The following is a 14,530-nucleotide window of genomic DNA, read 5'->3' on the forward strand; positions in this document are numbered from 1 at the left end:
AGACTTAAAGTGCTTTGGTTTTTAAAATATGATTATTTTAGCAGAAACCCCTTGAAATCTGTGATTATCCAAAGCGTTTTATTGGCTATGTGTATTGCTACTTTTATGTGACATCACAGATTTATGATCTATCTCATGTTTCAAAATATGAATTCAAACAAAGAATCATAGAAATAAATAAATGAAACATTATCAATAGTGTTGGACATGCTTTTAATAGTTCAAAGCAATTTATTTTGCTTTATTTATCATTATTAAAAACTATTTAATATATACTTGACTTTGAGCCCACATACACACAAGACAAACTATCTAGATCTGAAGGTTCTAGTTTACCATGTAAAGGAGAGTTGTCAGTGTCCAAGTAAAATTTAGAAACTACACAAGACACACCTACAAAACTGATCTATTTTTTTTGCTTCAGACAAAATATAGGCACATATTCTTTTAAGGGTTAAAGGGTTATTAGAAGGGGGAGGGGGTTAACATTTGGTCTGAAACTTGAATAAAAATAGATGTTTTTAGATTAGTATAGTATTACACAATCCTTGCTTAACTATTCGCCCATCTTTACGGAGGATATCTGTTGTTTCTAAAGATTGAAAGGAAGCCAAAGTATAAATAGATATTGATAGTTTCAAAAATTGAGAAAATACTTGGAAGTGAAAATTTCATGTAGAAAAATGTAAAGTATTATATACTGAAACAGCAAGAATGAAATATTAGCTGACCTGACCTAGCATTACCCAGGATTATAGAATTGTAGTTTGCATAAACCTGCCTGGGAGACTTTGAAAAAAATCTATTTTACTAATTATTTAAATTTTGGTTTTCCACGTGCATATTGAAACTTTCAGTTCATATTTTCAAATAAGAATAAGCAGAAAAATGCCATATATATATATATATATATATATATATATATATATATATATTAAAAATCACTTCTTAGTAGCCGTATTTTACAATAGTATTATATCATTTAATGAAGTTTGTTCAAAGCACGATTTACTAAAGAAAATGTTATTGAAAAGCATTTTTTGAGGTTTGCAAGTAATATTAGTTATAATATAGCAGTCATTCAGTTAGAAATAATTATTGAATTCTGTATGGTCACAAAGGAATTGGTATTTAAACAAAAGTTTGTTTAAAAAATGACCATTGCAATTCCAGGAATCACAAACTATAAAAAAAAAAAAGGTCAAATGATCAGATATATAATAAGTGTTTGTATGCAATTATCTATTAATCTATCAGACATGTGTACAGTGTGATGATGTATTGAAATGAAACTGGGCCAGTGAGAATTGAAAACATGTTGCATGAAGAAAAATAATATATGTAATATGAGTCTTTAAAAAAGCTTTAGATGTGATGATGTTAGAAGAAGATTAAATCTGGACAGTATAAGGAAATAGGTGCAAACAGTAGATTTCGATGGTGTGGTCACTTCGAAAGAACGGATGAGAGTTCTTGGATTAGTATATGTAGAACAATTAAGAAAGCAGGGTCAGTTCACAGGAGGAGGCATGAAAACATGAGCGGAAGTCATAAGGATGAACTCGAGGGAAAGAGTGATAAAGACATGGGCAGAGATAGGTTGATTTGGAAGTCAATTTTTCAAAGCTGTTCAACACATGCCAGCATGTAAAATAGATGTTAAATCAAATATGATATTACAACACAGTTCTAATATAAGTATAAAAATTGGATAAATATGTATCCAGCACCATCTTAAATTTGTCATTGATGATTATACAATAAAAGTAAATGATAAATCTCATGTAGTTTATGCTGCTGGGAGAATTATTGGGCTGGATAGAATATGCAATCAATGAAATTGATTTGAATTTGTCTTTTCATGTAAAGAATATGGAGCAAAAACTTACATAAATGACAAGTCAGAATCAAGCATCAATTTGTCAGATGCATTGCTATTTAGATCTAACCTGAAAAATCTGAACATACTTAATTTTATGTATTAGATCACTAATTGAGCAGTAATAGAGGAATGCGATTTAGGAGTAAATTTTAAGTTCTAATTAAATCTAACAATTATTTTGTCAATAGTGTTAAAATGAAACAAAATGATTCATTGGACAATTAGAAGCTTAATTTCAAGGGTTGCAAATGTTAGAATATATAAAATTAAAATAAAACCTTATAGAATATTATACTTCGGCCTGGACACCAAGAGCTAGAGATGGAAACTGGAAAATAATATTGAAATCACAAACTATACAAAGAAGAAATGTTAAACTAAAAGGAATAAAGGATCTCAATTATAAAATTAATCTGGAATCCTTAGATTTAACTATCTTAATTGAGAGAATTGAAACTAAATATTTTTTGTGTTGGAAATTTTCAGGAGAGACAGATTTTAAAAAATTAAATATATCAAACAACAACAACATATATATATATATCTTCTCACGGTTAACGGTGGATTAGGTCTGTGCTAATGAAGCCAGCTTTGAATCTATTGACTGGTGTTAATAGTGACACCCGGCACTAATGATTCCAGAAAGGATGAAACACTAGTGTCTGTAGGTATTTACTAATTATTATAGTAAATAATTATGTCAGCTCCTTTAGAAACTTGTTTCTTATCTTTGAGCACTTTCAGTTGAATTAAGGTCGGTCAATTTAGCTATTATGCGCAGATCATCATATAATAATTAAATCACTGATAGACGTTAAAAACATTTAAAAAATAAATGTTTAAATTCCAACAGTAATTCTCGTAGTTAATGGTGGCCGAATGCATAAGGTTCTTGCTAATGAAGCCAGAGATGGCTTCTGTTGCCGAGTTTGAATCAACCAGTGTTAATTGTGACACCCTGCACTGATGATTCCCGAAAGGATGAAACACTAGTGTCTGTAGGTATTTAATAATTAATATAGTAAATAGTTATATATATATAAAATAGAGTAATATATTTTTGGAAAAATACTCAATCAATAGCAGGAAGTAGATACGTTTAAAAATAAACTGTAATAATTAAAAAAAATAATAAACTTATGTGTAATTTGTGTATCAATCTGATAAAATATTTAAGAAAGTATTATATATTTTATGAAATTGTAATCACACACACACACACGCACACACACACATATATATATATATTAGATTTGAGGATGATCAGACTTCACGATCAAGCTTTTGACTGATGAAAAGAGAAATTCCGTGAAGACCTTACTGTGCTGGATAAACTCAGAAGAAAATGAAAATGATATGTATGCGAGAGTTTTTATTAAAAGGTTGAGGAGGGTAGGAATAGATTAAGAGATGCATTATAATTATTAATATTCAATTCTTATTATATTGGTGCTTTCAAATGCATTTTTCAATTTTGAGAGAAAACAAACATTGAAAATCTATTCAATTTCAAGAGATTTTTTAAAAAGACAATTCATCAGAAGTATATAGATATTATATCCACCTATCAGTCAATATTTTTCTGTGAATCACAATTTTTTAAAAACATTACAGAATTTTTCTCCTTTAAAAAAAAAATCTTAACTACTTTTAGAAATAAAAAATATCAAATTAATAGTAAATAATAAATTACTAATAGATAAAGTGAATGACATGACTGCAAATTGAAACTTTGAGATTTTCAATCTCATGTTCTATCAACTGGGCTATTTGAACTTATGAAGAAAGCTTAAAACATTACCTTAGTAAAATAATTATAACTTTGGCATCAGGTTTCAATACATGTATTCAAACACAAGTGGTTTTAATATTCAAAAACAATTTATTTTGCCTTAACTATGCATTGGCATTAAAAACAATTTAATATATACTAGAATTTGAGCCCATAGTGACGATAATATTAGCATTTCAAATTTTATGTTTGGTTTTAAAACTGCCACATAATCTTTGTACAATTAGAGAAATCGTAAAGAAAATCTTTGGATTTCTATTGATTACATTTTTAGATAACTTTCTTCTAAAAAAGAATTGTTCAATTTTTAAAGGGGGAAGCATCTGATTGCTTTGTAAGTTTAATATAAAGCTATTCTCTGGAATTTATAACCCCTCCTCCCCCATTATAGCCATTCTCTAAAGTTTGTTAAGTAAAAAAAAAAAAAAAATAATCAACTAGCAGACAATTATGAAAACGTGTTCGTAAATGTGATTATTTGACTTAAAAATCCAGTAGAAGGATCAGTTATATTAAACATACATAGAAAAATAATACAATTTCCAGAAAGAATCAGAAGAAATCATAACCCGTTTTAAGCACTAGAAAATTACTTACCTGAAATAGTACTATAGCGTTTTCTCCCATTTTTGTCAATAGCTTCAACAGGAGAAAGGTTAGGAATGCATGAAGAACTAAGTTGACTACAAGGCATGGATTTTGTCGTTTGCCAAGATAGCTGTGATCTTTCTGTGGGCTGAAAGCTACGAAGAATTTGGTTATTGGAGACACTGGTTTCAGATTCATGCTTGTTTAAGAGTTTGTGTTGACTAGATGAATTTTTGGCACAAGCAGAGATTTGATTTTCACTGGATTTGTTATTGGCACTCGGTTGGTTCGTACTATAAGAATCAAGGATTTTTAAAGTCTGACTATCCGCTGATCGCAGATGCTGTTCCGAATGCCATCGAGTTGGACTGTCTGATGTCTTCTTAAAACTGTTGGAATATTCAAGATTAGAAACAGAGGGGAGACGCGAAAACATCGAGCCACTGAATGTGGTTGTGTTTTGGTTTGGATAGTAGTAGACATTGGTGACAGTTTTATTTTCTGGACCAAAAGCGGTTTCATATCTAAGAAGTGGAATGCTGCCGGTTGAATTACGCTTCTCTTTATTTATTGATAGCTGACTAAGGGAGTGGCGATTACGTCCGCTATAGCTTACATCCGACGGATCAAAAAGCACCCGGGAATAAGATTGCTTAGATCGATTAGAAGATGATCGACGACAAGTAGCAGTAGTCATATCCAGAAGAAGGTTGTCAATAGAACCAAAGGAAACCAAGCTGGGCATACCAGAGCCTGTTGACAATGGAGATGAATGCCTAGCATGTCTTGTATCAGCCATAACTGTAGGTAATACATAGAATACAATGATTTTGAAAAGTCATGCAATATAAAACATGCAAAGAAAATATATCATGCAAAAGGAGAAAACATTTTAATAGACTATTTTTTTATTAAAAAAAATAAATAAAATAAAAATGAAAAAGTTATTAGATTGTTCAGAAACTATTGACTTAAAAAAAATTTTTTTTTTTTACTTATTTTCTAAAAAGTTAATTTAAAATGCTATTTTTGCATAGTTTTACGAAATGTTACATGGTTTATAATCAATGTGTATATTTCCAATAATTTCTTTTAGGGTACAATTTTGAAGCATATAAGACCTCGATTAGATAAAATCAGTTAGAAGTTATCTCTCTTTATTAAAACTCTTCACTGATGTCAATCTGGAAATAGAACTGAGGCTTGAGTCTTTCTCATCCCTACTTAGTAATTGATGTGTATGCTTTAAGATATTTTGAATAATTTCTTTCTGAATACAATTTTGAAGTAAGTAATCCCTTCATAACAATGTAAAAAAAAAAAAAGGGGGGTGGGCAACACTTTTCGTGCACAAAATCAAACTCTGTGATAAAGCTTTCAAAACTTGTTAATACCAACAGAGCATGGGAAGAAGAGTCCAAAAATGATCAGAGGGTACAAAGGTGGTTTCAGAAATTCTGTAGTTGTAATAAGAACCTTGAAAATGAAGATATAGAGCAGTCATATACTCTTAGGAAAATGCCTGAAAACAATTGAACATAAGTGACGTGAAAGTGTCAGAGAAATGTCTATGGCACTCAAGTCAATATTTCAATGGTATCCAATCACCTGAAGCAAACTAAGATCTATTTATTGTGCTTTTTCATCTGCAAAATTTTCAAATAGTTCTCACATGACCTCAATGTATTTTTTTTTCTGAAATCGGTCATTATTTTCTGTACAAACAATTTATATCTAAAAATAAATATATTTTTATGCCTTAAAGTTCAAAGTTTCATTGAAAAATTATTTGCATACAAAGCATGGTGACAATATTAAAAGCAAAAGATGACATTTCAAAATGCTTAAACAAGATGCACAAATCTACTTTGATGCACAAATAAAAACAAGAAACAATTTTACAGAGATTATAAAGACCAATAATCAAACATTTTTTATGTAAACTCTGTTCAATAAATAATATTCTTTGTAAAATGCAACACAGGCAGATTCATGACTCCAGTTACGTCTGACAAAAAGAACAAGTTCAGCATGACACTGTAACCAGCATCAATCAAAAGATTAAACTTTTCCAAGCAAACAAAACATTTTTACAAATTGATTTGATCTCAATATTTTCGTACATTAAAAACAGTTCAAACAATATTTAAGAATAAAGAAAAAAATAATTGTAATTTTTGCATTTTAAAAAATTAAAAATACAAAATTGACTCACACCTCAGTCGTATGACCGACATAGGCAAATAATTTACCCTCTCCATTGGTGGGGGTGGGTAGGATGATGTCCATTCACTAAAAATGTTTTAAGGTATACCCCCCCCTTTGGTTAATAATTTTTTTTCTTGTGGAAAAGTACCAAAACAGCTTTAAAAAAAACAACAAACAAACAAAAAAAAAAAAACTCTTTTTGTAACGGAAAAGATTAATTAATTAGGTAAAACTACTCTCCTAGGGGCAGCAGCACACAAGAGAGTAACTCTACAATCACTTCCCTTAGATCTCAGCCATGATCAGAGAGAGAACCAGATTTGCTGGTCACTGCTGGAGGGCAATGGATTAAATTGTCAGCAATGTTTTTGTTGTGGATATCAAAACAGAGATATAGTTCAATGGGGAAACTGCACAGAAATTACGCTAAGCAATTCATAATGGACTTACAATGCAATTAAAACCTTCCTCATATCATGGAGAATAGAAGGAGATAGTATGAGCGAGTCAAGAACCATGATATTACCACTAGATTATGATGATGAAAACAAAAACATAAAAAAAAAATCCTATTCTATGACCAGGCAATTTGAAAAAGTTTAGCCTTCGTATGATATCAAATATAATGCCATATTAAAACATGTTCCTTCCAACAGTATAAATGCAGCACTGAAAGTGAATTGCGATTGTAAAATTTAGAAAGGATACCAAAATTGTTAAGTGGATACATAAGCTGACTAATAATGCTTTTAAATAGTTTTTTTATTTAACGGGAGAAAACTTTGTACATTAAAGTTATCTCCTTTTTCTAGGAACATTTTGAAATATTAATTGACAAGTTTTTAAAAATTTTTTCCACAGTAGGAAGATGTGAAACAAGGTCAAAAAGTGGAGATTGAAAAGACAGCTATCACGATGTTGAGCACTCTGGTCAACAAAAATGCCAGAGCAACCCGAATGGCCTTCCACAATAGGGGCACCTCCAGCAATTAGCAATAAATTAACACCTTATTAAAGCATGAGAAAGTAAATCCTGGAAGAATGAACATTCTAGAACTGCACAGAACAATACCTCAGTCTAACAGAGCAGGGCAAGAAGATGCCAGAACGGTCTACCCTGTGTTGGACTAATTGTCGACAACATATCATCAAATAATATTAATTACTCTGGTCAAAAATTTTGTTGATCTTCATAGAATCATTTTCATCCATTTATTTCTTCATATTTGTGTCTTGCCACTCACAAACATTTCATAACAAATTAAATTATTAATAAGTTGCATATATCAAATGTATTGTAAAAAAATTAAGTTTTATTTTTAGATCAAATCATAACTTTCATGCTAAGAAGTTTGGATTTCTAAAATTTCACAAAAGAAAAACTAATAATTAAATAAAACAATGTAAGCATGAAGAGGTTAGTTGTTATCATCATGCAATAAGATGTGTGAGGGGAAGGGAAATAGCTTACCAAAAACATTAGTGATCGTTTCATACAAGCAATGAGTGAGCAGGGGTTCTGGTAATTTTTGGAAATATTCACTCACAACACGGAATACATCTTTCTCAAAACCTGGATACACATCAAACGTATCATCCACTTTATTAGGCCCTTAAAAAAAAAAAAAAAAAAAAAAAAAAAAACTATTTCAATTTCAATACCTGATATCATATTTGAATTATAAAAATTATAAAAACTAGCTGACCTGTGTCTTGGCTATGCACAGGAAAGAATATCAACTCCAGAAATTCCACCCTCATTTATATTAAAAACATGAAATAGGCTTATGAAAAATGAAAATGCTACAACCCCAATTTTCTTATTTCAAAAATGATAAATCATTCAGTTATCATTTTACATTAAATTTATATCAGAAAATGGTTCCTTAACATTAAAATGTAAAATATTTTTTTATCATTTGTTTTGTGTGAACAAATTATAAAACCTTATTCAAGAAGGAATTTTATTTTTAGTTTAATAATAAGTCAGTAAAAGTTAATAGATTTTTATTGTATTTTCTATTTCTTGTAATTAAAAAGGAAAGTTTTAAAAAATTTTTTTATTAATAAATGTATAATGTATAAATGCGCAGTCAAAGATGCGAGTTTGAACATAGTTTGAGATGTTTGTTGAATTATTCTAGGATTCAGACAAACGATTAAAATTATTATTAAAATAAAAGGAACATTTTTGGAAATCACATGTTCTTAGAATACATTCAGGATGCCATTTTGAATATAAGGGAAAATGAGGGAACATTTAGTTTATTTTTTTAATTAAATGTAGTGTAGTATATTGAAATATATTGGTATATTTAAAAAATGAAATACATAGTGGCCTGAAAATAATTATACCTGTATAGGATGGAATATGGTAATGTGAGGGAAGTGAGATGATTTTATGGATAGAGAGTGAAAGTCTTTACTACTTTCTTTAAAGAATTATGTCTTTCAAAAAAACAAGCAATTTCTTCAGAATAAATACAATAATTTTTTTAATAAGAATAAAATATATGCATAGTTTATTGAAAAAAAAAAGAAAAAGAAAAGTACTTTAAGTGAGAAGTGTGAAACATTTGTTTAGCAAATGTTTGGTTATTTTCCTATTGAAACTGTAGATCGACGAAAAAATATAAGAAGATTACTTATTTATTTGAAATTTAACAAATCAATAACTTACAATGGACCAAACATTTCATAGCTGATAACACCCAGTGTGGAAGCTGGTCTGAAAAAAATTGAAGAAAAAAAATAAGGAAATAAAAATATCACAGACTAAAGATATCAAATGTATTCTGCCTAAACAACACAAATTGCATAACACCTATTTTTTCATGCAATGGATTATTTATTATTAATTTATTAATTATTATTATTATTATTAATTATTATTATTGTTAATTTATTGTTATTGTATTGTTTATATTTATTATTAAATATTATATTAATATCTTTTGATATTATGTGTAATAACTGCGTTTGTCAGCCATAACATTATCAATATGTATGTGCGATATCAAAGGGATATATTATTTTTTAATTGGAATTCATTGAGATGAGTATTATTTATTTATTTTATTTATTACGGACTATTATCCTCATCTTTTTCTTAGTTGTTTCACAACGTTTCGACCAACTATTCCTCTGGCCTTCGTCAGGTGGTACCACGAAGGATAGAAACTCTGAATCTCCTGACTGCATTCATTGCAATTACTGCCTTCCGTAGTTGTTGTCGTCTCACCACGTTTTGGCCAAGTAAGCCTCTGGCCGGCTTTGGGTAGGATTGAAACCGCTATCTTCAGACAATTCTCACCTGGAACCATAGAGATTCAACGTCTCTATCAACTGCACCACGGGCCACAAAGGCAATCAAGGTTGAATTTTTTGGTATTATAGATTCATGTTTATTTATTATCTGATCTTCCATAGTCGGGTCTGTACCGAATAGTATATATTATTTTTTAATTGGAATTCATTGAGATGAGTTTTATTTATTAATTTTATTTATTGCGGATTATTATCCTCATCTTTTTCTTGGTTGTTTCACAACGTTTCGGCCAACTATTCCTCTGCCTTTGGTTCCAGGTGAGAATTGTCTGAAGATAGCAGTTTCAATCCTACCCAAAGCCGGCCAGAGGCTTACTTGGCCAAAACATGGTGAGACGACAACAACTATGGAAGGCAGTGATTGCAGTGAATGCAGTCAGGAGATTCAGAATTTCTATCCGTCGCGGTTACCACCTGAGGAAGGCCAGAGGAATAGTTGGCCGAAACGTTGTGAAACAATTAAGAAAAAGATGAGGATAATAGTCCGCAATAAATAAAAGTTAATCAAAGGGATGTAATTCATTTAAACTTAGAATCATAGTATTAAGATCACATAATATAATTAAACAAAAAGCAGATAATTGATTTTTTTTTCCAAATTAAATGCAATTCCAAAAATTTTAGCCAAATTAAAATTTGTAAAATAAAAAAAAAGGAGAAGACAACTGGAGTTTCTATGACGTACTGCTAGGAAATAATATATGATCTGTATAAAAATTATACATTTTTTCACGTTTGTACATAGATAAAAAAAACAAAAAAATTGCCAGATTTCCAAAGATGAAATGCAATGCATAAAATTGAAAAATGGTGTTGGTAATGTGAAAGGAAATCCGATTTAACTAATTTATATAATCTAGAAAAGTGATAATGTATATGTGCATGGGGACAATTCTCAACTTATATATGCAACAAATTTTTGAGCTAGACTTGAAATTTGATATAGATAGAGTATTCAGACATATACAAAACCCTTTTAATGGGTTTTCATCCAGAAAAAACTAAGAGGTCAAAATTGAAAAATTGGTACGTGGTGGTGGTGGTGGGGGGGTTGTCGGATTTTTATCTGTTTGCTGTTTCACAAAACCGCATGCATGAATGGTTCACATGACAGATTCATCATGTTACAAATAAGTAGTTTTTTTTTTTTTTTTTTTTTTTTTTACATGGGTGTCACCACTTATCAAGGCCCGGAGGCCACTCAGGGATAACGGTTATTGCGTGTACAGTAATCAATGAGATAGTATTGCAGTAATCATTAGTATGGGGGGGGGGGTTTGATAGAGTGTCTTACTTAAGGGGGCGGTTTGTCAGGAGTTTATGTTGGACTTGAAGACGTCCAAGTTGTAGTCAGGTGGGAAACAGGCAAACGGAAGAGAGTTCCACTGGCGTGCAGTTCTAAGAAAGAAGCTTTGCTCATGGAGTCTACGTTTGGATTTAGGCATAGATAAAGAGTGGGGAAAATTATTGACAGTAATTTCAGCCAGACGGGTGTTTCTCGTGAAAGATTGGCAAGGGGGGACAAGGGATTGGAGCTCAGACGAGCACCTGCCATGGAAATAACGATAAAACAAAGACAGGCTCGCAACGTCTCTTCTGTGGGAGAGAGATTGCAGGGAAGAGAAAAGGGCATCCCCCACTAAACCACAAAGTCTATTTTGTACTCTGTCAAGGCAGGATAAGCTGTTTTTAGCAGTTCCTGCCCAGATGTAGCAGCAGTACTCCATCCTTGGACATATTTAGCTTTTATACACAGAGAGAATTGCATTAGTAGTGAGATATCTTCTGGAGCGGTAGAAGGATCCCACCATTTTCCCAGCGTCCCTGGCAACAGATTTGATGTACGTGTTCCATTTCAGATCAGGAGTAAAGGTCAAACCCAGAAGCTTGTCAAAACATGGAGCCCCCCCCCCCCAAGACGAGAGCCATCCATTTCAATTGATGCCAGATAGGGATCAGAGCATTGATGATGTAAAGATAGAAGCTTGGTTTTGGATGCATTAAAAGTGACCAACCACCTCTTCCCCCATTGTACCATGCGCTCAAGATCAGAGGAGAGAGAATTAGAGAGAACTTTGTCATTTACGGCCTTTGATGTGTTGCCATAGATAGTTGTGTCATCAGCATAGATGTCAACAAATGATTTAAGTATGTGTTTTAGGAGATCATTGATGTAGATCAAGAAGAGAGTTGGGCCCAGGATAGACCCCTGGGGGACTCCAGCATTAATACTGTGGACCTCTGATTTCTGCCCATCAACCACTACTCTTATGAACCTATCAGAGAGAAATGATTTAATGATCGAGAAAACATTTCATGCACATACCTCAGTTTCTGTATAAATTAAAATATATTTATGCATATTTTATGATTGGGCAATGCCAGACGGCCTGCTAGTATATCTATAAAAGTGAGAATATGTGTATGTGTGTGTGAAGACACTTCTTAACCTATATACTTAACAAATTTTTGATCTATAGACTTGAAATTTGGTGTATAGGGTATTTAAACATGTGGAAATTTTTTTAGTCCATTTTCATCAGGAAAAAAGGGTTGCTAAGGAGTAAAAATTGAAAAATTAGTATGTGGGTGTCATTGGATTTTTATCTGTTTGCTGTTTCACAAATGTGCATGTGTGAATTGTTCACATGACGGATTCCTTATGTTAAGAATAAGTAGGTTTAAAAACACTTTTTAAAGATAGTGTCAAGCTGGCCTAGTGGTTATTGTACTTGACTCAGTGACTGTAGGTTTTGGTTTCGATCTCAGCTGGAGTTTTTTTTCTTTTACTTACAAGAAGTGAACTGTTTTGAAAAAAACATAATGCTTGAATGCACATGTCTCATTTTCTGCATGAATCAAAAATATAATATTTATGCATATTTTACGACTGGGCAACCTACCAGTTTAAAATAAAATAATCTTTGCATTATTTTTGTGTCTTACATTCACAAACCACAACACAATAAACAAATTAAACTATTGATAACTTACAGAAGTCAAATATATTGTAAAAAAAAAAAAAAAGTTCTATTTTATATTTTTATACACATCTAATTCTCAGAATTTTTTAATTATTTAAAGAAATTAACCACTAAAGCACATGTTCCTACACAAAAGTTCTATACAAAGTCGTACTCTTTCCAATGGTTCACTTCAACTTATGCGGCTGCCTTTGCACAAAGGCAGCATGAATTCCAATAATTTGTCTGCCATAAATCAAACATACAAAAGTTTATAGATGCTAGAAATCATTGTAAGAGTGAAATAGCTGCAAGCAAGAAAATGCATACCGAAATGACCAGAGTATCAGAAATGAGGAATTTGTGATTTCTGGAAAATTTATAATAGTGGTGAATAATAGGCAATCAACAATACCCCTACTATCCAACAATCATGAAGTTGTTTGCACAGTACCTGAGAAGGCTGAGCTGTTTGCCTCCAACTCCCCATAACTACTTGCTCCCAAACTTTTCTTGGCAGACAGAAGCCATCAATGTAGATCTGAATGCATATACCATGTACTGAATATAACCAAAATCTTTGACAAGGTTTGGGAGGAGGGATTTCATGAAAATTTAATTATGTGGTATTTCTGGATAAATATTTAACATAATCAGATCGTTCTTAGACAAGCGAAAAACCTCAATGACTATATGTCCAAATAACATATTAATGCAGGGGTGCCCCAACAGTCGATCCTTGGACCTTTATTATTCCTAATATTCATAAATGACGTCCCTGACGAAATTGTGTCTGAGATAGGTATATTTACTTATAATACCATGCTCTGTAATAGACTCAAGGGAAAAACGAATGTACACATATCCAAAAAAAATAATGAAACCTTAGAAAATGACTGAGTTTGTAGTGGAACATAGCTGGATAGTAACATTTAATGCTACTAAGACCAAGATTATTTCCTTCATCAATAACAAAAAACCATTTCAACCAACAATTGCCATGGTTAATAACATCCTACCTAAGAGCTCATCATTCACAGGCAACATGAATTGGAAAAAAATACATTGAGGACATTGTTAAGACTGCTGCAAAGAAGATGGATTCCCTCTAACATGCTAGAAAATTACTCACACCTGCGGGTATCACATATTTTTACAAAGCCATCATTTGCCCATGCCGTTGAGTATTGTTGCCACATCTGGTCTGGTGCATCTACCACTAGTCTCACCCTTTTGAACCCTGTCTTAAAAAAAAAAAAAAAGAGTCCATTCTAATAGGTCCTGCACTTTTGGCCAAACTCCAACCGGTGCCCCATGTCTGTGCCTGTTTTACATATACTTAAATGGAATGGTGCTCTCATGAATTCATAGCACTTGTGCACGCTCGATATAAATACCCTTGATGAACTCGAAAAGCAATAAAATCCCATCCCTTCACTGTTGAGGTGCGTAGATGCTGGAAAACCTTTTACTCAAAGAGTTTCTTCCCACAAACTGCTAAACTTTGAAATTCCTTTCCCCATTTCTTGCTTCCCTGATTGTACTAACATGCAAAAATTTAAATCTAATGCAAACAAACATCACCCAGTTCAATTCATTAAATAATCACCTGTAGACATGATCCCAGTTAGTAATCCCTCATGTCCAAGTAGCAATAGACCTTGTTTAGGGTTATAAAAACAAAAAACAAAAAAAAAAACAAAAAAAAAAAACAAAAAAAACATTTACCTGAAAATTATTTTTATGGTTAGAAAATATTTAAAAAAGATT

The 14,530-nt window shown here is 31.6% G+C and overlaps 1 protein-coding gene across 1 annotated transcript in view; it reads right to left on the minus strand.

Moving 5' to 3' along the window:
- Window positions 1-14,530, minus strand: part of LOC145296836 (DEP domain-containing protein 1B-like) — a 75,567-nt gene that overhangs the window by 33,877 nt on the left and 27,160 nt on the right. Inside the window, exons 6-8 of the mRNA XM_080142957.1 lie at window positions 9,151-9,198; window positions 7,942-8,082; window positions 4,272-5,063 (exon numbers count right to left, since the gene is read on the minus strand). Of these exons, the coding sequence (XP_079999083.1) occupies window positions 4,272-5,063; window positions 7,942-8,082; window positions 9,151-9,198 (981 nt within the window). The remainder of the gene's footprint in view (window positions 1-4,271; window positions 5,064-7,941; window positions 8,083-9,150; window positions 9,199-14,530) is intronic.

The sequence above is a fragment of the Euprymna scolopes genome, chromosome 17 (assembly GCF_053919585.1).
Source record: "Euprymna scolopes isolate OS-2025 chromosome 17, ASM5391958v1, whole genome shotgun sequence".
NCBI classification, from domain to species: domain Eukaryota; kingdom Metazoa; phylum Mollusca; class Cephalopoda; order Sepiida; family Sepiolidae; genus Euprymna; species Euprymna scolopes.